Genomic DNA, 26,607 nt, shown 5'->3' with positions numbered 1-26,607 from the left:
CAGCCCTTTGGTCTATTGGAAGCCAATGGAGGCTGTGGAGCAAAGGCTTGGCTGATTGCCATCTGGGGGTTCCATGAATCAAGCGGGCCGCTTGATTCTGGACGACTTGGAGGTGATGTAACAGGAATTGTGGAAGACCGTGATAAATGGAGTTAGAAAAGTCCAATCGGGAAAGCACAAGTGAGATGACAGTTTGGGTAAGTGCCGCGGGGGGAAGAAGGTGACGGACTTTACGGATCCTCCGAAGTTGGTACATGCAAGATGAGACTACCGCTCCAACTTGGGCTTTGAGGGAGAGTTCGGCGTCAATGATTACACCCAAGCTCTTTACTGTTTTTGCTGGGATAGGGGGAGAGCCAAGCTCCGGAGGCCAGAACTGTGGGCCCCAGTGGGCGTGACTGAGTCCAGGGAGGAGGAGCTCAGTTTTTCCGGGGTTCAGCTTCAATTGGTTCTGGTTCATCCAGAGTTGGATGTGAATCATGGCTGCGTGGAACGTTTTGATGGCATGTGGTGAATTGAGTGAAAGGATGATTTGTAAGTCGTCGGCGTAATTATAGACAATGATGTCCCATTTCAGAAGAGATTGAATCAGTGGCCGGAGGTATAGAATAAATAGAAGTGGAGAGAGAGAGGAGCCCTGGGCGACTCCGCAAGACGTGGGTTTTTTTTTGGCAGTGTAGGGCCCCAGGCGGACCGCCTGTGTTCTTCCAGTGAGGAAGGACCCGACCCACTCAAGAGCAGTGCCCTGGATGCCTGCCTGCTCGACACGGTGGAGAAGGATGTTATGATCCACCGTGTCGAACGCGGCCGACAAATCTAGGAGGACGAGGGCTTGGGGGAGCCCCGCGTCCGCGTTGCTCCTGAGTGTGTCAAGGACTGCCAGCATGACTGCCTCTGTAGAGTGGGCGGGTCTGAAGCCGGCCTGATTAGGCTCAAGATGGCAGGAAGATTCGATAAAGTTTGACAGGCACCGGGTGACATGGGCCTCCATTAGTTTAGAGAAGTATAGAAGGAGGGAAATGGGGCGATAATTCGATGGCTCCGCAGGGTCGGCGCCGGGTTTTTTGAGGAGGGGCATTAGGATGGCCTCCTTGAAAGAAGTAGGAAAGATGCCACTGCTAAGAGATCTGTTTAGTAAGTATAGGATACAATCTGGCAGGTTAAGGCATATACTCCGCAGGACCGACGGTGGACAGCAGTCGTTCGGGGAGCCAGATTTCACGCGGGTGGCAAGTTCCGCTAGAGAGGTAGGATCTAGAGCAGGGAAGGTGGTAAAAGTCAAGGAGTTATTAGAGGAGATATCCGGTGAAGGTGGCTGGGGAAGGGGGGGGGATAGACTTTTTGATTTTTGTGATCTTTTCCAAGAAAAAAGAGTTCAGGATGTCGCACGCCTCCTGGGTGGGGGTCTGGGCTGGGAGGGTTCTGTCATCTGTGGTTAGCTCGTTCAAGACTCTGAACAACCTCCTTAGATTTGTTAACTGCCGAGGAGATCCTGTTGGAAAAGTGTTCCATTTTAGCTGAACTGATGGCTGCTTTATAATCTTTACGCGCGGCCAGCTAGAACTGTCTAGCTGAGTCAGACAGCTGGTCAGATGGTATTAATGAGGTTTACTTCATTAATACCAATTTAAGATCTAAATATGACAGTCAGCAACTGAAAGGTGGCCAGATAACTTTCGTATAGTATATGCTACTGCGCTGCACCATGAGTGGGAATTTGTTTTTTTATATCTTAACGCGTCAGAGCTAGAAACATATTTGTTGAAATCTGGGTATTATGCAGCAGATGGTAGGGAGGAAAAAAAAGATTTTATAAAGAAGTGGTCAAGGGAGTGCAAAAGTAGAAGGAGGCAACTGGTAAGAAATGAGAAAAAGAAAGGAAGGAAGGGAAGCTGTGTGTGAAGGAATGAAATAAGAGATTGAGGAAGGAAGTGAGAAGGTTTGGGAAGGAGATGAGGAAATTTATGGCGGGACTGAGGAAGTTGAAGGAATTGATAAGCAAAGAATGAATAAATTGAGGAAAGAAGAAAGGGACTAAGGAAAGACACAAGAGAGTTGAAAAAGGAAAGAAACATTAAGTGGAGCAGAAGGGAGGGAGGAAAAAGAGCACCAGAATAGAAGACCAAAAGTCAAGAGATAGACGGGAGAGATCACAAAGAGTAACAGAAGCAAAAGTAAACGGGGCAAAGCTTGTGCTGTACCTGTGCGTTGAGGGCAGCTGCTTGCTGTAACTGGGTTTTGCTCAAGGCTTGACTAAAGGGGTCTTTTAAGAAACGGGTGTTCCGGTGGATCACGTCTCGGGGCTTCTTGAATACATCATCAAGATCAGGCACACCTAAAATTAACATAAGAAATTTTTTCAGAGGAACAGTATAAAGGGTGGCAAACAAGTGAGAGCTCTGTGGTCGGAATGCATCTATCCATCAGACACTGCCAGCCAGTCTGTTCCCAGTCAACACTTGCGGACTTCATTTTAATGGCCAAAAAAACACATGACCCTTCACTACTGGTGCCAAAATGTGCATGGCTCACAACTCTCAAGCGAGACCACGACTAATTAAACAGAGATTTTAAGTCCTTGCCAACTCATTACTACTACAAAGGTTTTAAATGGTTGCTTAACGTAGGTGGTGTTAAGATGGCATTAGGGGCCCCTTCAAAAGAGATGTCAATGAATTAATAGATATGAACGCCGGGTTGACCTCTCATTCCTACAGTGGGCACAGGGAATGATAGTGATCGTTCGCATTATCAGGACTCTGTGGTTGGAGAAAGGTGTCCTCCACATGTTTCTGCAGGAGACATCCACCTGTCACTGGTGTTCTTTACCATTTAGTTGTAAATATGTTATGATGAATTTTTTGAGCGGTCGGGAAGCAGAAGACTCACCTGGGGGGTAATACATCAGGGAGTTCCTTGCCTGGTACCTCCATGTATCCACTCCTGCCTGAGTGCTCTGAATGGCCTGCCGCTCGGCTGAGGGCAGTGCCAGGTTCTCCTGATGCTTCTGCAATTAACAAAAGAAAAGTCAGATTAACACATTCAAATCAAAACCTCTTGCAGCTAGACTCCACCTTATTCAAACTACAAGAAAACCAAGCTGCAGGGAAGAACACGCTTAACCCTGCGGTTAGTCGTCTCCATTCATAGTGCCCTCTGAGAGCAGCATCTTGACACTCTTCGAAACCCAGCAACATTCTGTACTCCCAGAGCAAAGGGCGGTCCACAGTATCAAAGGGAAACTATATAGAACAGTATGCAAATATGTCCACAATCAACTATATTACACATGGAGATCAATGTACATATGCCTGCAGTAATAGAGTGATACCATATTAGCTTTAGTGCCCAGTGACATCAGGGGATTAGCCCTCACCCCCATTTCCCCCAGGTCTGACTGTTAGCCCCTCAACATCCTCCTATTTGCTGCTACCAGGGTAAGGGGAGCACAGAGAATGGAAAGAATTTGATTTCACACTATAAAATTACAGAATTATCAGTTAATTGCAGACAACATACTGTGCATTCACTAAACCAGGTATTTTAAGTAAAGAAAGACGAGCAAGGGCACTCTTACAAGCAAGACACAGTCCTTGTATGTTTTACTCCTCTGCCTCATGACCCCATGCACCCTAGGACAGCCACCATTTACTCAGCAGTCACCTTTTTCCCTACCTCATTGACCCATGCTTCCCAGGACAGACCCTTTACACTCAGCAGCGTCCCTATACGTATGCCTTGCAGCCTCACTCAATAAGTCCTGCATCTTTAAGGGCTCTCTTTCTGCCTTGTGCAGTAATGTCGACACCAGAATCTCCTAAGGGAATATCACATAAGCCAGGTAATGCCCCCTCCTGTAAGGCTTTCCCATCTGATTCATGCAGTCAACCCTTGTGACAGTCGCGATATACTATGTGACACCCCCCAACAAGTAGTACTCCCTATCTGACCCATGCAGCCAAGCCCACACTACAGCTTGTATCGACTCAGCGATGCTCCCACCTGTAGGGACTCCTCCTCTGCCTCATGCAGCCAGCTGTTCCTCATTTTTTCACGGTCTTCAGCCACCTCCATGATTTGCTCAAAGGATGCATTGTCCTCACTGGTGTGTTTAGCTAAGAAGTCATCCAGGCCTGGGAGGGAAGCCTTATTTTCATCCTTCTCTGCATCTCCTAGATGGAATGTGAAGAAACAAGAACTGTCCATACTGCAGCCCCACTATGTATTCATTTCTGTGCATTAATAGAAGGTCAATGAGAAACCAGAAAATCCAGACACACAAACTTTCAGAAAACAGACTTGCATACATCAAATCGAGCACATATATGTCATGCAGTAGGCTATCATTGGGCTTAAAAAACACACTTTTCACCATGATGCCACACAGGCCTCTACTAGTTTCCAATGCACAGAACTCCTAACATACATCCAACATGACCCAAATACACTGTAGAGTCAGCGATGACATTACTCAACAGCACTCGTCAACTAGAAGTTCTGCATACTTATTTTTATCCGTCAAGCATCAGGAAATGATTTTCAGGCCAGAAGAAGCAGACTTAGTTAGCAAATTCTTCCGCCCTGAACTCTTAAACACTACAGCCATACACCCAAAGGTAAAAGGAAAGGTTACTTCCACGAAATTACAAAAGGAACACAACATAATGCTTGCAAGACACCATCACAAATGAAATTAGACTCTGGTCTCTAACGGCAACCTGGAATTTATGTGGAAATTCACATGCCTGCTGAAAATGCTATACACCCAAACATTAGGCAGAACCATCACAAAATATGTTCTTATAAGGACTATGTAATACATTACACTTTGCCCGATTCTAGAAAGCTGAATTGGGGGATCTATACCATGCCATGATCATCAGAATAATGTGGTCTAAAAAGGGGATATTGGTTGATTCTTGAGTTTTTCTTTAAACTTTGGGGCTGTCCAAAATACTAATCCTGTAAGTAAGACAAGCCATTCCATCCAGAAGCCAAGGTGGCTGGCTAGCATTACTGGGAGCACAATTTTGCTTGTTGCAGTTCTTTCAAGTGAACTATATTTTGCAGGCAGGACAGGACACTATTATGCACCCTACAGGTCTACAGGCTGTGTTTATAACTATAAGCAAACTGTGGTTTTCCAGGGATGGCAGATAAATGGTTAGCCATGGATAGTCATTCTCCTGCTTTAGCTTTTCATTTGATTGGCTTCTTCAGACTCTGTTTCTCCACAGTACGTTTTAAAAGTTAGTTTCAAACAGACAGACCTCCAAGAAATTCAGCTGGGGCTGTGTCAACAGCACAGTTATTGAGGCGGACGTTTCATTCAAATAGGATTAAGTCTGTCTTGAACAGAATCCGCTTCTGGTACACAGGATGCATACACTCGTCCATCTTTGAAAGACTGGAAGATGGGGTGTGGTATTTCTCATGTTGGACTTAAACTATAAGGAAAGCTGGTGTGTCATTCGGCCTGCACCATACACTTCTGATTAATCCTAGAAACGGGTAAGATCCAAGGAAACTATTTATGTTACACAAAAAGGCTGACACCCGGGACCCTGGGAATCATCACTGCTCAATGTGTTTGGTTCAGCAACAACTTTTCCTTGAGCATCAACAGTGCAGGTTCTTCAAACCCAGAAACGTTCTTTAATTGCTCTAGGAGAGTCCACAGTATTGAAGGGAAGTCGTATAGCACAGAATCAACAATACTACACATGGAGGTGGATGTATAAATACATGTGGTAGTAGAATTATATCTTTAGTTTTGATGCCCATACCATACGAGGACTGATCCCATGTCTATCTATGAGCCCCTCAAAATCCTCCTCTTTGCTGCTTAGGGAAAGTGGAAAGTAAGGAAACTGGAAAAAGCAATAAGTAGTCTTGTTTACTTTCTGTTCCGCCGCTTGGTCAGGTTCACTGAAACAAGGGACAGCAAAGGCAATACCCGTGGTGCCAGGGACAATCCTTGAGGGAACAGCAACTACCTCCAATTCCTGAATTCAGCCATACGAACACATCACTGAGTCAGAAAAAAGCTAAAACTGCACAGATGCAAAATGCAATGGACGGTAAGTGGGCTATATGCAGCATTAAGTAAAGGTTCTGCAGTGGAAGTTTTGCAACAGAGTCTTATATAACTTATATAATGCGAACCAAAGTGTGGGCCAAGCTTTGATGTGACAAACAAAGTTCAAAAGGGGCCGAAGTATGCCATCAAATCATCTCTTGATGAGTACGCTGGTGAATATGTCAAACGATCTCCCGGGAACGCGTCCTGAACCGGATAGCTATCGTTCGTCACATCAAAGCTTGGCCCACACTTTGGCTTGCATTATACAAGTCGAGGCTTTTTACTGGAAGAATTACGGCACATTTTATTTCAAGTTGACATTTTGGATCCCCTCATGACCTGCCGGGTTTGTATTATCACCAGTATCTAGGTCTGAGATATCACTCATTTGTTTCAACAGCCCTGAAGAAGTCGAGGGTTACTACCCTAAGACAAAACACGTGCTGGCTGGACCCTATGTTTTTCATAGAATAAAAACAAGGAGAACAACTCAAAAGTCATCAATTACCTTCATCCTTCCATCTTTATCCAATCGAACTTTCGTATGACTTGTGAGAGTGTGCATAGAATTTGAAACTACATGTAATGGACTTTTGGTCCCAATTTTGAAGGTTTAGGGGTTTTTCCTCCTCCTTTTGCACAGCAAAGAACTACAGCCTTTTATTCTACTTAATGACACTTGGCGTGCGCCATATTTTCCTGTGTAAATTAAACACCCACAATTTTGTTTAGATGATGGATTCAACCCAGATCTGTGACTGGGGGTGAGTGTCTGAAAAGTTTCAGCGCTCCGTCCATCATCTCCTTGCTTTCCACGCTCCTCACAGGCTTAAACAATTCCCATGTTTCTCAATACCACGCGTGAGGAGGTCCTCCAGCATTACCCTCTTTATTCCATTATAGAATTCAGGAGTATCGGTATGAGAATTCAAAGATATTAACCTGACCTTCAAGACCTACACACACATGGAACCAGGAAACTTGAGAACTATGGAGAGAAAGGTTAGCTGCAATTTCAATAAATATGGTCAGTTCGTCCCTCGTCCAGGAGGCCTCCTTTGTCGTTTTACACAACTCTGCAGGTGAGCTCACTTTGCAATTCACAGTGTGAGATCTCTTCGTTACTTGCAGTGCCCAAAACCAGCCCTTTACACCGCAAAGCATTCCTCTTCAGAAGATCCCCCCCCAAGCCATCAATCTGTGCTCTCACCATACACACCCCCTAACCAGTCTCTCCTATTTCACTCTGTGCTCTCACACCAACAGCTCTCTCTTCTCCTTACATTGTCCTGAAACAGCCACACTTTTAACAATTTGGGCTTTAACGCCAATGTCTTCCTCTTCTCCTTATGTTCTCCTAGAAAAACCTCCCTTTCCTCGCTATGTGCTCTCACCCAATGTACACCTTCTTTTAACAGTCCCCCTAACTAACCCTTTCAACATCCATACATTATCTTACAGCACTCCATACCTTCTGTCACAACTTTGTTCCCACTTCTGAGTTTATTCATCAGGGATGGGGAGCCAAGTTCAGTCTCCGGTGTTTCAAAAGTGGCTGGGGTGACATCTGCATTGGGGGGGAAAAAAACATTTTATGAGCAATTTTTTCAAAAACTAGGACGAAAGATTTTTGCATTTGTTTTTGATGCAGACACCCGGTAGTAGATGGATCAGGGGTCTCCAACCTTTTCTGTAGTGAGAGTTACTTCTGATCAGTGAAAATCATTGTGAGCTACTGAAGGCAAAAAAACCTGAGCATTGTTACCAGCCATCCTCAGCTGAGCTTCATTGACTTTAAGCCTAATCTCCATAAAGCCAAATATAATGGTTTGAACTAAATACTTTGACTAGGGGCACTAGGACAGGGGTGGCATGTGGGTCAGTGAGAGCGTGATCTTTTGGGATGTATGAACATGTTTGTGTATGAATGGGATATATTTGTATGGGTGACTGAGAGCCTGGGTCGTATGTACATGCAGCACAGGGCACAGCTGTTGCCATGTGTGACACCGTTACATGTATCACACAAACATAATATATTTATTAAATGGAAGAAATTGAAAGTGCAGAAAAAAATCTGCAATTGTTCTGCACTTTAAATTTCTCTCATTTTAAAACAAATGGCTGTATTTTTCAGTTATACTTATGGCACATGGATTACTTGCCACTGTGAGCAAGAGGCCTGCCATTTGTACATGCAACACTTTGAAATGAGAGAAAATTCAAATGAAGAGTTAACTTAATCATTAAGGTAACTTTTCACTTTATTTTTCTCCCATTTAAAAGCATTCAGAAACATCATTTGATCACAGCTCCAATATTGAGTTGACAAGGATTTTTTTAAAGAGTTAAATACCTCAGGACTTCAGTTGTTCATCTTTGTGCCCCAACCCCAGCCTGGGTCATAAATCGGACTGCGCACTGCTCATTATTAGGCCCTGCTATCTGCAGCCTGATGATAATAATGTAAAATAACCACAGCCTTCCCTTAACTTTAAAATGAAAATAAGACCTTGTGCTTATTTTTAATATTAACTTAAGGCTGTGAGTTTCTCTGAAGGTGTCTGGGAGCTTGCAGTCGACTGGTTGGAGACACCCGAGATGGATACAACAGCAACAAAAGATGCTATCGAATTAATTACAGAACACACATCAGTATACCAGTTGAAGTGAGCGTGATCTTTAAAGCTCTACATCTCATCTCTCAGGACCCCAAATACCTAATGGACAAGATCTGCCATTGCATACCGAGAGGCCAGCTGAGTCTCAAAATCTTGCTTTAAATGGAGTGAGTGATAGATTTTCTGTGTTTGAGCTGCCGTTCCAAAGCATGTTGCCCTGGGCACTCTGCAAATAAACAATGGCCTCTAATTAAGGTGTTAGAAGACATTAAAAGATGGACTCCAGAAACTGTCTTACTAGTTGGTACAAGATGGTTTCCACCCACAGAATATGGTATTAGCCATTACATGGCTGTCTCCAAATAATGTTATGTTAAAATAACGTGTAAACATCCACTAAAAGAGGATTTACAGTACCAGTCAACAAACAAGGGTAGCCGTTTGGTAAACAGAGTATTTGGCCACACACTGGCACACCAACAGCTTGCCTGGTAATGTCCACATATTGAAAAGGGTACAACAGTTACTAATCGGGTCTTATAAAAGTCAAGATTAAATGCATGATGCGTTTATTTCTTAATTCATTATGTTGACTTTTTCAACCAGCCTTTCTTTCTGAGTATAACACCTGTCAAAGTATGAGGCACTATACACACACAAAATTACCTAATCTGTTCATCCAAAAGGAAAAAAAGGGAATAAATAATGCACAAAATGTACTATACAAGGGTGAGCAGCTAAATATTTCCACAATCGTTTGGTATTTACAGGTGAAAATCTTTACTGTATAACTTTATCCTCAGTAGATTGGCAGCCATAATTGTATGTCAAAACAGGAGGCTAGCATTATGCATGAACCTATATTCACTCCTTCTGAGCAGCAAACCATTAAAAGCTTCCAAATAGAACTTAAAAAATCACAATGAGAACTAAAATGTTGAGTACCATATATACTTTGTGTCCTCTATCTTCCTCCTCTTTTGTTTGCTGCTTCTGAGCAGATCAGTGTATGGAGTACCTTTAAGGATTTGGAATGTATAGTATGCTTAAGATTGTTTGATTCAGAGTGAGATTACCCGATGTATGGTTATTTGAGTGTTTGTGTGTTGAATCTAAAGCTATTTAGGTGTTTGAAATATAAAAGAAATGTATTTCAGTTTTAAACAGTATAGATTTGCTTTTCCATTAAGTACAGGGAGTAGATGTCTGTTTTTATTACAGAAAATATTTCAGTAAACGTGGATTCAAAAACGTATCTCTTTCTTGGGTGAGCGATGGGGAGCGTATGGCTCGAGCGCAAAGAGCAGTTACGCTTCCATGTAATTTCAAGTTACGCCCGCATCCACGCGCAGGTATTTACAGCGTGTGAGTGTTTAGGATTGAGCAAGGTCGTGCTGACGTCAGAGCGTACAGCGTATTACTACACTGATGCTCGACGTCTATTTGCAACACTAATCCCAAATTGGAAAGGAGATTGACCTTGTTTAGGTAACGCAGATTGTTTCTGGCACTTGGTGTTGTTTCTGGCACTTGGTGTTGTTAAACAACACAGAGGCCATTTTCTACAGGAATGAGGGCCTGGTCAAGCATTTTCGCTTGTTTTTGGAGGCGATAGGTATGCAAGGCCGTTCCCTAGGCAGCGAAGCGCTTAGTAGTATGTTCATTAGCCAGGAATGGTTAGTCACGCATCGATAGAGCGGAGGTGCATCGGAGAAATAAAAGAAGAAAGAGTGGAATTTGATGAAAATAATATAAAAAAATAGGAACGTGTATAGGAGGATATTGTTGGTTTACAATAGAAAAGTTTGTCAATATCGAATAAATAATTATGGATGCAAATCAAAGTAAAGATTCTAATAAGGAGGAAATGTTGCGTAGGATGGTGAGTGAGGAAGTACAAGCAGCTGTATAAGAAACAATATAACATGTTTGGGTAAGAGAGAAAGTAAAAATGCAGATGAGTATATTTCTGTGTCAGATGATGACGAGTCGAACAGAGGTCTGGGGGAAAATACCTCGGGGGGGGGAAAAAAGAGACACATGGATGAAACATCCAAAAACAAAGGGGTGCAGAGCGGCTCGCAAAAAGCAGGTGTCCGAAGCGGCACTCTGAGAGGTCAGTTGAACGCTGAGAATGGAGGAAATCTCAAAGAGGAGTTGAAAATGTAATGGGACAGATCAAACGAGGATCTGGATGAATATATTCTAGATTTGGAATGTAAAAGACGGATTTGATGAAGAGAGTGAAGTGGGTAGCAAGACTAGGAGTAAATAAACATTAACAGTGGTAGATCCATTTAGAGAAAGAAATTTGAGCCACAAAAAAAATAAGACATCCCAGGGGCAAAGATTGGTGGGCCTTAGACCATGTCTCAGTATACATAAGGGTGAAATTGCGCAAGTCCTTGCAGAAATAGGAACTAAATATTATGTGGGCTGAGTGTTCTAGGCCGGTCATAGAAGAGAAAGTGACTTTGACACCAAACATAGACCCTGGTTTGATTACATATGTGTTTAAGATGGGGAAGGATCCCAGAAAGGGACTAGAAAAAGTGTTAGACGTACTGGGGCCTTTGGGAAAGATTTTTGATTCTGTGGAGAAAGCCTTTTTAAAGGGTACTGATGTAGATTTAACTCTTAAGAGAATGGTGTCAAAAGGCAATTTGTTTTCTGGGCAACACAAATGCGGGCCTGTTGGCAGAGAGCCGTAAAACCTTACTAATGCGGATTCATCTGAAGTTATGTGAATTGGCTAGAAAAGAATCATCTGAAGATGCAAAAGCTTTGCTGTTTGGGACAGCTTAGTGAAGTCTTTAACCAAATCATATGTGAAGACCTTCACAAGCTTAGACAAGGCGCAGTATTCCATGTGCAGAATTTTTGCAAACAGTAGCTTTTATGGCAGAGCTGTTAGGAGAGGGCACCATACTGGCCGAGCAGGCTTCCGAGCCCAATAACACATTACAACATACCAAGGGTATGGAGCATACAGGGGAAAACATGGAGGAGGACAAGTCTACTCGCACAGGGGCAGAAACCAAGGTGAAGAGGTAACCGTGGAAAGGGACATACCCCTAATCAAAGTCAAGGACAAGGTGAGTACGAGGATTGTTTCTGGGTTTATCTCATCAGGTATTTCAGAGATCAATGAAAGTTGATAACGAAGGACGCCTGGGTATTACAGGGAATAAAGGGTTATATAATAGAGAACGATTTGGAACCATGCCAATCGTCCCAGCTGAACGAGATGGTGTTCCAGAATACCTTATTCCTAGTAGAAATGAAGGACAAGTGCTGGAGGCATGTAATGAACTTACAGAATTTGAATCAGTATGTGACGTACCGACATTTCAAAATGGAAGAAATTCAATTATTGAGGTTTGCTTCAGGACTTAGATTGGATAATGAAAATAGATCTAAAAGATGCTTATTTCACGGTTCCAATAGCGAGGACAAGTCAGGGATACTTACAGGATTTATGGTACGGAGATATGGTTTGTCTGAGCAGAAATGCGATAGAGGAATTAGTGTGGTGGAAGGAAAATTTGGAAGCCTGGAACGGTCGGACAATATTTAGAGCGAAACCAGAATTAGTGTTGAAGACCGATGCAAGCAATCAAGGTTGGGGAGTATCCTGCTTAGGTCAGGAGACAGGTGGAGTATGGTCTATGGAAGAGAAGATAGCACATATACATTGTTTAGATCTGCAAGCAGGTTTGTTATCCTTAGACTTGAAGGAGAGTTCAGCGCAATTGAAGACAGACAATTTGACAGCGGATTCATATATAAACAAGTTGGGAGGAAGCAGGTCAAACAGATTGTCGGCGTTAGCAAAGGAAATGTGGTAATTTTGTTTGGAACACAAAATAGACCTGAAAGCAGAGTACTTACCTGAAAAGCAGAATGTAGCAGTGGATTGGAATTCCAGAAATGTGATAGATTACAGTGATTGGAAATGGAGAGAGGACGTTTTCAACAAGATCTTGAGGTTGATGGGTCATTTGGAGGTAGATCTGTTTGCTTCCAGACTGACTTATCAGTTGCCAAATTATGTGAGTTGGAAGCTGGATCTTGGGGGCAGAGCGAGAGATGCTTTTTTGCAGGATTGGAGGGGAATAAAAAGGTTATACTTATGCACCCTTTTTCGATGAGTCAGAGTGTGTTGGTTCAGGTGAGGAGGAGTTATCTATCAGCTGGTACTAGTAACTCCTTTTTGGAAGATTCAACCTTGGTTTCCATCGGTGATGGAGTCAGCGGTAGAGGAGACATATTGGATAATATCATTCAGAGGTCTGGTATTAGGCATTGAGGAGGAGGAGCATCATTTGGTAGAGTTAGGTTTTCTCAACCTCCTAATTTGGAGAATATCAGGCATTCTGGAAGATTCACAGGGCTTTTGGAATCAGCTTCTAGTTTACTACTACTCCAGGAACAAGGAAGAAGTATAGAAGAGCAAGGAAGATATGGTTATTTTGGTGCGTAGAAAGGGATTTGGATCCCGTGGAGGCAGATGATGTTGAGATGGCAAGTTTTTTTAGCAGAACTGTTTGAGAAGGGAAAGTCTTACAGGGCAGTAAAGTTTTATAGATCAGCTGTGACAGCAGGACATTCATTGTTACAAGGTGTATCTGTGGGTAGAAGCCCTTTCGCCTGTAGAGAGAAGTGAATGCCTTTTAAGAGACCATCTATTGCAAAGTATCAGACTTTGTGAAATGTGGGTTTGGTTTTGCCGTTATTTGAAGGTTGACCAAGCAACAAACATTTGGAGGTAAAAGAGTTGATCTGGAAGTTGGCTACATTGCTGTGGCTCATTTCTTTTCGAAGGGTTTTGGATGCTAGGGCTTTGGAGGTGTCACAATGTATTTTTTTCAACCAGATGGTTTTTGTGATTTGTAAGCGAGCTAAAACAATGTCTGGATCTACTTTTCATCCAAGATTTGATATTTCACCTAATTTATGTGTGGTACGATGTTTGAAGGTGTATGAGACAAGGATGTTGGATAAGAGAGGTGCAGGGGTTGACCAGCTAATAATCTCTGATGTGAAACCTTTTAAAGCGGTAAGAAACGCTGCTGGTGCAAGGTGGGTAAAAGCCGCTATGCATGAAGCTGTGTGGATGTGTCTAAGTTTACAGCTCATTCGGTTAGAGGAGCTATGGCAAGTAAGGTCTGTATGATGGGTGGTTGTTTAGAGGACATTTTGAAGGCAGTTGATTGGTCACCTGCTGAAACATTTAGGACATTTTATTTTAAAGCTGTGGTCTCGTTTCAAAATGCTTTTTGAAAGACTTTGAACATGCATAACGCTAGCCTCCTGCCTTGACATAAAATGACAATTCTTATAGGTTAACTAAATAAAGAATCAAGATGTTATCAAAGACAAGGAAGCTAGCATTATCCCACCCACCCTGCCCTTCAAAGGGGATTAAGGGTAGGGGTTATATGATCATTTTATGGTTCGGTTTACTGCTATAAGTTGGTTTGGTTGTCATTAAGTTTATCTTTTGGTTTCATATTGCGATTTCATTTTTGCAGATAGAGTCGATATGAAAGATAATACAAGAGTGTTCAAAAGGAAGAACAAACAAAAAAGGAGAGAGATGGAGGCACAGAGTATATATTGGACAGAACATTCCATTTCTCATTGTGATGTTTTACTTTTTATTTGGAAGCTTTTAATGGTTTGCTGCTCGGAAGGAGTGAATAAAATGTCATGCATAAAGCTAGCCTCCTCGTCTTTAATAAAATCTTGATTCTTTATTCAGTAAACCTATAAGAATCGTCATTCTCTCTGTCTTTATATCAGCCCCCAGACAGGCGCTTTGGTAGTGTGTGGGCAGGATCATTGCTCCCTGTGGAGTTTCTCGATTGCTAGTGATTTGGACTCAAATGCAGGCTTCGCAATGACGCATGCAGTACAAGGGCAGGGTGGAACACATGGCTCATATGAGTTAGCTTACAAATTCATTTTGAAAAATCCCAATTGCTTTTTTTGCAGAGGGTGGAAAAGCATGATGGGAGAAAGGTCATGGGTGTGAAGTTCAGGCTTCTGTTAGATGCTAAAAGCTATGCTTACATGGGGCTGGGCTATCTCTGGAAATCCTCCCGAGCGATGAACCAAACTTGATGGCAATTTGTCGCATTTTTTCCAAGTCTCCACACTCTTCGGCATCCAGATATTCATTCTGAGCTCGCAATTTCTCAACATCTGGGAAGAAATCTCGCTGGATAATCTTCTGCACGCTCTGTTCATAGTAAACAAAAAAAACACACACATTGTAACAGTCACTGTCATGATATTGATTGGGCAATACACATCTTTTAATCTATGATGAAGCTGCGACACAGTCATATACCCAGGTGGATTATGACCCAGCTTGATGACATCACTAGGATTGAATGCGGTCATTGCTGAAGGATGTCACTTAACAGCAACCCCGTGCTAGTGCTCAGCTTTTTATAGCACTTAATTTTATGCGACCTCCATTTTGTGGATAGACAAGATAAATGTGACACAGGAAGCAAATCATAGAATTTAGTACGTCTGCAAAGCTTGACTTATTTACAAGGATTACAGTTTTCTTTTTTACATGCACCCCTGTTTACCTGCCTCTACAGGGATGTGATATTCCTATAGCCCGTTTTTATGTGTATTTTGTCCTTGGGACAAGTAGGCCCAACCATCTACAGAACAAAACCTTTAGCTCCCAATTACCATACCACATTATTGATCAGAGAAAGGCATTGCCTTCAGTTAAGGTAATATTTGCATCTGTGTTAATGCTGTTCATACTTGTATGTATGGTTCATTAACGCAAAGCTTTTATTATTAGAGTGAGCACGCCAAGTAAACGTTGTAAGCGCAGACTGCACCACTACTGACAGTGATTCCAGTATAAAAATGTGTACACACGTTTTCAATGTTTAGCAATATGAGGCTATGTATAATGCTCCCAGAATGCTTTCTGATTAGATGCAAATATTTGCAGATGCTTGAAACCAAGATTGATGATTCTTTGCTTTCAAAATAAAATGTTCACAAAAAAAAATGCAAAAACATTTAGCTAAACTACTGTAAAATGTCAGGTACCATTTCTTTGCAGCATCATTAAGTAACGTGTTGATGTATACAAGTATTTCCCAAAAATATTCATAATGGACAATCAGTGTAACCAGTTTGAGTATGGTTATGGGAAACAAAAATAAACAAGCAATGGTAAAGCCGATCGGTCTGAAATTGTTGGACAGCCTTTTGGTTTTGTCAATGCGTAACTTGTTCTGCATGGTTTTTGTAAAACCTTATTGGTGTAGGAGCTGCCGGGCCCTCACTATTATAACAAATATTGGAAAAAGCAAAAATGTTTTGGTCTTAAAATGAAAACATTGCCACAGTAATTCCTGGCACTGAACAAAACGACTGTGTCAGTAAGCTCCTTGTCAAAGATCAGAATGCTGCCACTCACAGTGAAGCTAGCCGATAGAGAGAGACAGAATTTTTATAAACACAAAAGGTAGTAGTTAGCACCAGACCGAATTAGGGGCCCAATTATTAAATAAAGTCTCAAAAGTGCACCCATGTCCTTGCATTAGGTGCAGATATACGGCTTTCATTAATTCACAAGACTTTACAGAAGTAGGCCAAGAAATAGTGCTCCTAGAAAATATTTATGAACTGCATTTTAGCATGAGCAAATTTGCAGGTGTAGATTTGCCCATGCGAAAATTTGAGTGTTTGCAAGTTCACTTTCCCTCCAACCACTTTTTCCCCCAACATAATCAGACATAATCAGAGAGGCTATTTCAGAGCTCTTATATAATGAGATTGCTGCCATAATTTGTCGCCACACTACATGGCACAAAAGGGACAAGTTGATTTTGTTACAAGACATATAGATTTATGAGGCAACCGGCCCCATAGACAAGTAGATATTTTATTAAATTCCACACCCCTGCTCTATTTATATCTAAAACAAAAAGGCAAACCCCAGAACACAAGTATTTTTTTCAGTGGCTCTTCAAGTTGACAATGTGCACAGGTGCAGGCCAGACAATTAAAAAAAGGCGTGGGGGCGTTCCCTAAATAGTGGCAGGTGTGTAGGTAACTGTACTACAATTCTAATGTTTTCTGATGAGTGTGCTTTATACACAACTATTAACCCTTGACCGCGGCGCGAATTCCGCCGCGGTGCGGGCATATTAATGAGTGGGCGTGTTTCGGACGGCCCCCGGCCGTCCTCCGCACACGCCCACTGTGACGGCATGCAACGGGTTAAACCCCGATAAGCATCTAATTGTTAGTATACATTTATGAGCTGAATGGGAAGATATACTACTTACAACTTCACTTTCTCTTACAAAGCAACAAATATGTATACAAAGTCAAAAGACTGAGGGGCTAAAAATAATTTGGGATAAATACAAATGAAAATGTTTAAAACATGAATCCCATAAACTTGGAAACCCCAGTTATAACTCAGGACTCCTGGAACCACAGTAACTAATTACACCACTGTATTCAGGCCTGCAATGAATGCTAAAGCAAGCCAAATACATTTAATTGCTCACATTATCGACAGTTGCAATAACTAATCATACTAAAATACTTATTACAACCAATGCCTTCACAGGAACTTACTTCAGTTGCTCTCTTCTGCCGTAAGCATTGCCCCTGCACCCAACAGCTGCTCTCCTTCAAGACAACCTTTTCTTTATCACCTTCCATTGACCCACTGTCACTTCCCTTTCCTCTTCCCCCAAAGACGGTCTTTTAGTTTGCCTCAGGACCTCATGGCTTCCCTGCTTGTCACTGTGGTCTGTCCCAATACTTCTTACCTGCCCTACTTGTCACTGTGATTTGTCCCAGAACGTGTTACCTGCCTTCCTTGTTACTGTGGTTTGCCTCAGTACTTCTTAACTGCCCTCACTGTCGCTGTGGTTTGCCCCAGAACGTGTTACCTGCCTTCCTTGTCACTGTGGTTTGCCCCAGTACTTCTTATCTGCCCTCCTTATTACTGTGGTTTGCCTCAGTACTTCTTAACTGCCCTCACTGTGGTTTGCCCCAGTACTTCTTAACTGCCCTCACTGTCACTGTGGTTTGCCCCAGTACTTCCTAGCTGCCCTCCCTGGAGACATTTGTTTAGTTTGTCACTGTAGTTCACACAAGGCGTCTGCCCCTCCTGAAGATAGTCTTTTGGTTTATTACTCTGGGTAGCTGCTGTGCCGAGTGGCTACCCTCCGCCAAGGCATTGTGTGTCATTACTGTACACCCTCCATGTGGGGTGTGTGTTGTAAATAAGATAAGTAGTCCAGGTAAGTTTCCATGTAGATTTATTGTAGGTAAGATGTTTCCAGGATGAGAGCCCCACCAGGAGCAGCCTCACTGCTGCTCAGCCCATCTCCAACTGACACTCACACACAAACATTCCATTCACCCACATTCTCTCTCTCAAGCACTCAGGCTGAGCAGCAGCAGTATAACACATCCCCTTTCTTTGCAATGTAAAAGAAAGAATGTTCACAGGCATTTTACACATTGCAAGATATACAAAAAGAAGACAAATTACTAAAGCATTGGAGAATTAAGGAGGGGTAACAGAACACAAGTACAAAGATTCATGCACACCATCCTCCTTTCTATTTCACAACAACCAAACACTCCCACACCACACACTACATACCAAACCAAGTACCTAAATCGTGAAAGCTGGCCAGGCAAACACACAAAGCATAAGAGAATCAAACAATAAAAGTGTGAAAGGACACTAACCAGTAATAAAAAAAAAAAAAAGTAAGCAGGTGTGTGGAAAATATCCACACAGAACAAAGTAACAAGCACACCTGTAGCAAACTTCCCCCAACGACAAATTGGGGTGTGATGTGTGTAAGGGGCTTCACACAGAACCAACAGGACTCCCAACGCAACCCTGACATGCGAGGGGAAAACGCAAACCGAGCAAAGGAAACCTTGACACCCAAGGGAGTAACAATGCAATGCAGACCAAAGCAAGACGCAATCTGAAATCTCGTAAGTAAAGCAAGAAGCAATCTGAGATCACCTAAGTAAATGCACGTAAAGTAAGCAAGCAAAACTCTTCTCCCAACAATAGGTAAGATGTTTCCAGGATGAGAGTCCCACCAGGAGCAGCCTCAATGCTGCTCAGCCCATCTCCAACTGACACCCACACACACACAAACATTCCATTCACCCACAATCTCTCTCTCAGGCACTCATGCCTGCCCCTTCAGGTTGTTAAATGATTTGCACAGTAAAAGTCTGCAGGCCTCTAGGGGTGTTGTTGAAGGCTTGTTTTTGCCATTTCAGGACAAAATCAATTGTTGGCAGGGCCCCCAGCCGGAATGCGGTGAAATTACTTTTTATATATTTTGACTAGTTGATCCTCAGGTATGATGACTTCCCTGGATCATTTTGGTGTTCATCACCGTGTAGGCATAGGGGTGCTGTATTTGCTCCATTTTTGTCATAAGTCTTCTCAACCGCCTGACGCTCACTTTCACCACCTTTTTTAATTCGGTTTGGCTAACATGTAGATTGCATACTTCCCATACATGCAGTTTCTGGAGCTCTCCTTCCAGATAAAGGCGGTTGACTAATTTCTACTTTGGCCAGTTATTTCTTACCATTTGAGTTTGCCTAGCGTGGTCTCATTTGATGCTCTCAATTTATGATAAAGCTCAAGGAAAGTGCCCTGTCAGGCATCTGACTATTTTAACAGGCCACATTTAATCCGAACCTCTGCCAGGGTGGCCATTTTTGGGAAACGGAAGGTGGATTTGTTGGCTTTTGCTACCAAAGCATCCAAAAGCTTGGCATTGCTCCAAGCATTATTTCACTTCAGTATGTTATTGTTTGGTCGGAGTTTTGCCTCCATAGCTTGAAGAATTGGGTCCAAGCTGTAAGCCCAAAGATTTTTGGATGAGGTTATGCCTGCTGATAGTGGAGTGTAGGCTTTAGTTTTGATGAATTATTTTTGCTGCACATAGTGTCTCTGGAATCAATCCAGACACCTATGACTTATATGCTGTGACGTTTTTGATGTATTCCCCATCAATCAACCATGTGTCAAGTTTTTTTACTCTCTTTCCAAAGATTATGAATTTTGTTCGGTTAATTTAGAGTTTGATGCGGTATACTCATTGAGTTTATTTATCAGCCTCTGGAGGCCAAGTCTAAGACTATACAGCTCCTAGAGTGTTTCCTTTGGGGGCACTCTGTGCTCCCTATGATAATGACCTCACAATGCATGTACCTAGAGTTATACCACTCCATGAGGCTATAGCGGTCTATAGAGCTGCTCTGATCACCTTCATGGTTTCAATGCCCATGCAATGCTGTCTCTTTTTTCCTGTGCTAACATTGTGATGATGGGCTCCCAGTGCATGTCTCCAGGGTTATCCCTCTCTGAAGGAGAGCTATCCAAACGATAAGCTTATACTGCATGACCCCATTGTGCATCACCCGGCAATTACGATGGTTTCAAATTCATGTGCAAAGTTATCCTTGTCCGTGGTGGTGCCCTATCTGTGAAAATAACTGTCTCTCTTGCCGATGCTCTCCCAATGTTGACGGTGGCTCTCACAGTATATATTCTCAGAGTGCCTCCTGCATGTGTGGTGCACAATCTCCTTATGATAATTATTATAGTGTAGTGATGGCTTCCCAGTGTCCCTGAATTACCATTGATTATGTTTACAATCTCACGCTGCATGTCCCACAGCTACCTGTGGGAGAGCTTTCCCTGTAATAATGATGATCAAACTGTGCATGTTCCCCGGGAGCTCAACACAACATATACTGATGGTCTGTTGTTGGTCCGTCCGCTTGCGAGGACGATGGTCTAACAGTACATGCCCCGTAGTACTCTTGTCTCTGGGGGCATTCTACTCAGTATGTGATGATGGTGTTCTGCCTTCTGGGTGCTCTCCCTTGTAATAAGGACTTTTTATATTTATCAAACGACAAAATGACAGCTGTACATGAATGGAAACTAAACAAACCCCTTTAGGAATTAGGACAATGTTATTAAATTAAGCCAAGTTCTTGGGCTTTTCTACTCAAAGAATCTTGTTGATATGTCATATCAACATAGTGAAAAATACTCAATGGCAATTGTGCACCATGAACTGATCTTCATACAGTATTCCACTTATTCGTTATCTACGGACTAGACTATGGAATGGCCCTGTTCACCAGTTTTTCTAAATCTAGGCTGGTGCCTCTTAATTCAGCACTGCAAGGCAATAAATCACGAGGTCCCTCAAATGGCACCCTTTAGTCAATCAAAGGATACTTAGGACGGCATGTATAACAAAGCGTGTACACTACAACGCCCCAAATTACATAGTGAATAAACTACATATCCAAGTGGAAAACAAAAATTACAGATGCAAGGAAATTAAGCAAAGAAAAAAAACTCTACAATAGTTATTGTCTAGGGCAGCACCCGAGATGCTGAATAATATTCCTCTAGAGATGACGATTCCCCTTCAAACACTTCGCTCAACAGAAAAATGAAAGCACTCCTGTTCCTAACTAATTGTTTTCTAACACAGTTTTTGCTGCCTTACTTCTCAATCTGTTCTATGACAAGTATTATCTGTACGACTGAATCTCATAATGTAAACTAGGATTAGGATTATAAATACTTTATTTAGACACAAGTCCATTAAAGTGCATAACAACATAGCATTTAGGCATATTTCGTTAAGGTAATTCTTAAAATGCAATCATGATAAAACATGTAAAACACTTAATGTAAACACATGAGACTTAAATCAGCTGGGATAATTAACTCATACAGGTTAAAATACATCACCTATAAGAAGGTATAGTCTACGAATGTTCATTAAAGTGCTGCCAGAGATGGTTCGCACGAATAAATACGAACATGAAACGGATAAATCTCAGCTACAACCGTGCTTCTAAAGTACAGAATAAAGTGCAAATTAGAATTTGTATGAGGGGACGTTTAGGCTTATAATGTAAATCACAATCTGCTTCTATCTCTATTTATGTATAGTCTAGCCTCGCTCCAATGTAAAGCGTGCTGACATCAACTGTGGTCCGCTCTATATGAAACTTCAAAAACATAAATAGGCCTTGCAGTACATGTCAAGGGTTACCCCAGTCAAACTGGGTGTTCTGCTCTGTATGTGATGGTGGCCAGCCTGCTGTACTCTCCCTTGTTATAGTAGAGGGAATAGGGAAGAGTTTTGCCAACAAATATGAAGGTGTCAGAGAACACGTCCGGTTATCACTCCAGTGGCTGGGTGTTGGCTGCTACTGTGAGGTCTTCGGACATCTCATGGGACGGAAAGGTTTAACGGGAGGTCTCTGCGTACAAGAACAAGGGACTCGCAGTGCTGGGAGTGCTCAGCTGCCCATAACGTCTTCCTTGGAAGGGAAAGGGTTAGAGGGAATGCCCTGCATACAGTACTGCTTGTTTCTGGTCCAGGGAGGACCTGGCTTGGCAGTTCGGGCTGGACTGTTCCCAGGGGAAGCAGCGTCAACATTGATTTGCTTATGGCTGGATCTAAACTGGGATGGCATGGGGAACAAAAGAACGATGGATTTATACCTAGATCTCTTGACTGGGGGGGTGAATGTTTGATTTGTTCCTCATTCCTTCCATCATTTGTGTCTCTCCTGCATACAGTTTTTCGCTGTCACCTATTGAGAAACTTGGAAGGAGAGTACACAACTGTTGTAGGAAAACCCCTCACCCACCTACCTAGTAGGTGGCATGCTTCATCATTGGGGCCCAACTGGATTGCCTAGTGCAACCCAGCTGTGCTGCGACACCTGAGTTACAGCGGAGCTGGATGTTTGAAGTGGAACAGAAAGTGACGTGCTATGTGAGGTGTAGCTATGGGTTAAAAATGTCTCTGAGAAATGCCCTTTTAGGAAAAGTTTTTATTAGAAGGGTCCCAGGACATGAGTTAAAAATATATACGGGATCTCTACTAAGGAATATTATTTTCCTTGGTATCCCTTGTAAATAAGGTCTACTAGTTTCAGCCTACTAGATGGTTCTGGAGGCTTTCGTCAGGACCGAAAAAATGGTGAATGGCCGCAAAAAATAGTAAAGGCCAGGTGAAGTGTAGATATCAGCACACACCCTAAAGTGTGCTGTGAGTGTAGTGGGTAATGGCGATTTACTCACAATACCTCCATTGAGAGTACCTGTAAATGAAAGGTTAATTAGTAAGGACACATAAAACAGTTGTTTACATGCATTTCTATTGAATGCATGCTCCTTTTTACTTGTAGCCGGTTGTATAATGCTTGTGGCATGGTGGGCATGCATGACCACTAGAAAAGACTTGCGTGGCTACAATGTGCCCCAATGGTGTAGATATACACGGGGAATCCATAAGTGGGTAAAGATAAAGTGAATCAATAGCGCAGTATACTAGGGCACTTGGTGCTCATAACCTCTATCGTCTATCAGTAATGTATGCGTGTTTTGTACAATTACTTGCTAAATGCGACACACTCTACTTCTTTGTGACATATGGTGACAATCGCAATGGCTATCACGGTATACTGGAGACGTACGAGTGAACTACATACAACATGAATTTAGTTGAGGCTGAAACTAGTAGACCTTATTTACAAGGGATACCAAGGAAAATAATATTCCTTAGTAGAGATCCCGTATATATTTTTAACTCATGTCCTGGGACCCTTCTAATAAAATGTTTTCCTAAAAGGGCATTTCTCAGAGACATTTTTAACCCTTAGCTACACCTCACATAGCACGTCACTTTCTGTTCCACTTCAAACATCCAGCTCCGCTGTAACTCAGGCGTCGCAGCACAGCTGGGTTGCACTAGGCAATCCAGTTGGGCCCCAATGATGAAGCATGCCACCTACTAGGTAGGTGGGTGAGGGGTTTTCCTACAACAGTTGTGTACTCTCCTTCCAAGTTTCTCAATAGGTGACAGCGAAAAACGTTTGCTCTAAATCACCCAAAAAAACTTGTCCACTTTGTTTTGCTAAAGTTATTGGGGAAGAGGAAAAGTTTGCTCTCTTTTTTTCCTCACTCTCTTTTTGTTCTTACCTCTCCTGCATACAGGGCAGGTCATGTAGATTAACCCTCTGGCCGCAGGTGCGCAGCTGCCCCTGTGAATGTTCCCGTAGAGGGGGAAGGTGATGGTGTCACGGTGCATGCCCCTGAGTTACCCTGTGACTGCGGTTGCCCCTGTAAGGTCTCCCTTTGAGGGAGGGAGAGGGGGGTAGGTGAGTGGAGGGTCCTAAGTATTACCCCTGCGTCTGGTGGCGCTCGTTTGGCGGTTGCCTCTATGAGTTTTCTCTTAGCTGGAAGGTGATGGTCTCAGCATGCATGCCCTTGGACTACCACTGTGGCGCTCAGCTGCCTCTGTCAGGTCTCGGGGTGCTCAGTTCTGACAAGGAGAGAACGTCCCTCTTGTAACGATGATAATGTCTCTTGGGGGCAGGAGGTGTTTACTCTTTCTGTGGCGATCCTATAGTGCTTGTCTCTGGAGATGCTGGCTTCCTGTGGCTCTGCTGTCTACCTGCTAACGGCAGTCTCTCCTTGGGGCAGCAGATGCTCTTCCGGTCACGGCGGGGGTCTCACGCTACATGTCCCCAGGACACCCCAAGCCCTGCCAGGCAGTGCTCTGGACTCTGCCTGTGCTTCCAGGCTGCTGCCTTCCCCACACTCACCTCGATGTAACTCTCCTCGTTCAGCACCTTCTTATTGTCCCGAGTCGTCTTCTGCTCCTGCCCCCTCACGGCCACCGTCGAGTCCGTTGCCTTAACAGCCACCAGGGACAGGCATCCGGAGGCGCCAGTGGAGCCGGTGAGCTCCATCACGCGAGGCCGGGGATCCAGGCAGGTGCTAGGCCTGGCGCGCGGAAAAGCGATAGAAGTGAGTCGTACGGACCGGGAGGGGGCGGGTCCAACACTTCTACAGCCCCGACGGCACGCGTCTGGGGAGGGAGACCGAACTGCGACATGGAACGGGAGATAAACCGGTCATCTTTCCTTCCCGAGGGCTCCAAATCAAGCAACCAACTACAAATCCCTTGATCCCTAGCGCTGTCATTACAGACTGGGCGTTGCCGGCTTCAGTGACTAAGCCTGGTGGGATTTGTAGTATCACCCTCATTTTCTCAGCGCTGTCAGTGGTGGGAGATTGGTCAAATAATTGGGATGTTACGAAAAGTAAAAGTGTAAAAGTAAATATTTATGCATTTTAAACAGTACCATTAAATTAAATCAAAATAATAAAATAAAAAACTTAAATAAGCAAAATTAACATTAGACCAATACATCATAAAACAGTAATACAATTAAACTATAAATCCATTAACCAATAAATAAAATTGACTCTTTGCTGATCCAGTGATCTCTAATGGAAATGAAGCAGTGGATACAGTTGCTCAGTGAACTGTAGATGCCTTTGTGTATCCTTTAGGACCCGGTTTCAAAGTGCGTCTGTGCTGTCTCAACGTTTTAAGACTTCTAAAGTTGATAACCTAAGTACTATTGACTTTGCTTACAACTATAAGGATACCAATTATTTAAATTCCAAAATACAATTCTTTTTTGTGCTATAAATGGTTAAACTATATGGGACCTGATTTAGAGTTAAACGGTAGTTGTTGTAGAGAGCCACCCGGACTCTCCTGGACAATGTTGCACCATACATGCATCCCTACACCCCTAGGGGCGGGCTCGTCCCGAGGGGATAAATAAACGTGGGCGGGACTGCACGTGGTCTTCCAGTCCAGAACAGTATACTGGTGTGCGAGTGTCCTTTACTGCGCGTCGCGACAGTAACTGCGACCCACGGCCGCACCGCGCTATACTGGCGACGAGGCTGGTCGCGCCCTCATGTGCACGTCGGCAAGCCCGGCGCGTGCGGAGCCCCACTCGCATGCTGCCGGCTAAGAATCTGTGGCCTGTGGCGCTGCGCGCCATCTGAGGGGTGAGTGGCTGCCCGGACGCCCCCGTGCCCTCCTCTGCTTCCTGCCCCCAGCGCTGTGGTCCACGTGGGTGCCTCTCCTCGCGCTGGCTCCCGGCTGACTCGGCCGATCTCCAGGAGGGGGCCTTGGGAGAGCTGTCCTGATCCTGCCTGCCTGGTTGCTCGCTCGCACCGAGTGAAGCAAATTTGGGACATAATAAGGCTGATCGATCCACAAGTGAGGGGGAGAGTGGACAATAAAGCACCATTCAAAGAAAAACAGGTGGATAGCAACAAGCCACGCCCAGTACAGCCGCACGATGTCCACGGTGACTGCGGCAGGTGCAGGCGCACCGCAAGCGGGTGGGTCCAATCAAGACGCAGGCAACAACCCACCGCCGCCACCAGTGGTCACCCACACCGCAGTAGCACCGCTGCCACCGTTTAGTGAGACCTCGGATCCGGCCACAGCTGCGCCAAGGTGGAGACTTGGGTAGGGCGATTAAACCACTATTTTAAAGGGACCCGGGACACTGATGGGACAGTTAAACGGTCACTACTCATTTACTATGGCGGGGCCGAAATCTACGACTTATTCGACACGCTTCCCAACACAGGGAACGACGATGATTACGACGCAGCGGTTGCTGCGCTGAATGCACATTTTGACCCACAGCTCAACACGGATTTCGAGAAGTTTAAGTTCCGGAGGGCGTGGCAGACCGACACGGAATCCGTCAACATGTTCTACGCGCGGCTGCGCCGGCTGGCCAGCACGTGCCCCTTCATGGACCAAAGAGTGGAGATAAGGGACCAGATCATCCTAGGCTGTCGCTACAAGCTCCTACGCAAGCTGATCCTCCGGCAGCCAGGAATCTCGCTGGATGAGATCCTCGTGCTTGCCCGGTCCGATGAGTTGTCCGATGCCCGGGCGGAAGAAATGGAGGCGCCCTACA

The 26,607-nt window shown here is 43.8% G+C and overlaps 1 protein-coding gene across 1 annotated transcript in view; it reads right to left on the bottom strand.

Moving 5' to 3' along the window:
- Positions 1–24,761, bottom strand: part of ESS2 (ess-2 spliceosome associated protein) — a 33,207-nt gene extending 8,446 nt beyond the window's left edge. Inside the window, exons 1-6 of the mRNA XM_085633464.1 lie at positions 24,409–24,761; positions 14,779–14,947; positions 7,554–7,649; positions 4,003–4,172; positions 2,890–3,007; positions 2,202–2,335 (exon numbers count right to left, since the gene is read on the bottom strand). Coding sequence (XP_085489590.1) covers positions 2,202–2,335; positions 2,890–3,007; positions 4,003–4,172; positions 7,554–7,649; positions 14,779–14,947; positions 24,409–24,555 — 834 coding nt within the window. The 5' untranslated portion in view covers positions 24,556–24,761. The remainder of the gene's footprint in view (positions 1–2,201; positions 2,336–2,889; positions 3,008–4,002; positions 4,173–7,553; positions 7,650–14,778; positions 14,948–24,408) is intronic.
- Between the last annotated feature and the right edge of the window lie 1,846 nt (positions 24,762–26,607).

The sequence above is a fragment of the Triturus cristatus genome, chromosome 11, assembly GCF_964204655.1.
Source record: "Triturus cristatus chromosome 11, aTriCri1.1, whole genome shotgun sequence".
Classification (NCBI taxonomy): domain Eukaryota; kingdom Metazoa; phylum Chordata; class Amphibia; order Caudata; family Salamandridae; genus Triturus; species Triturus cristatus.
The sequence above is the reverse complement of the archived record's forward strand: the minus strand, read 5'-3'. Positions and strand labels throughout refer to the sequence as shown.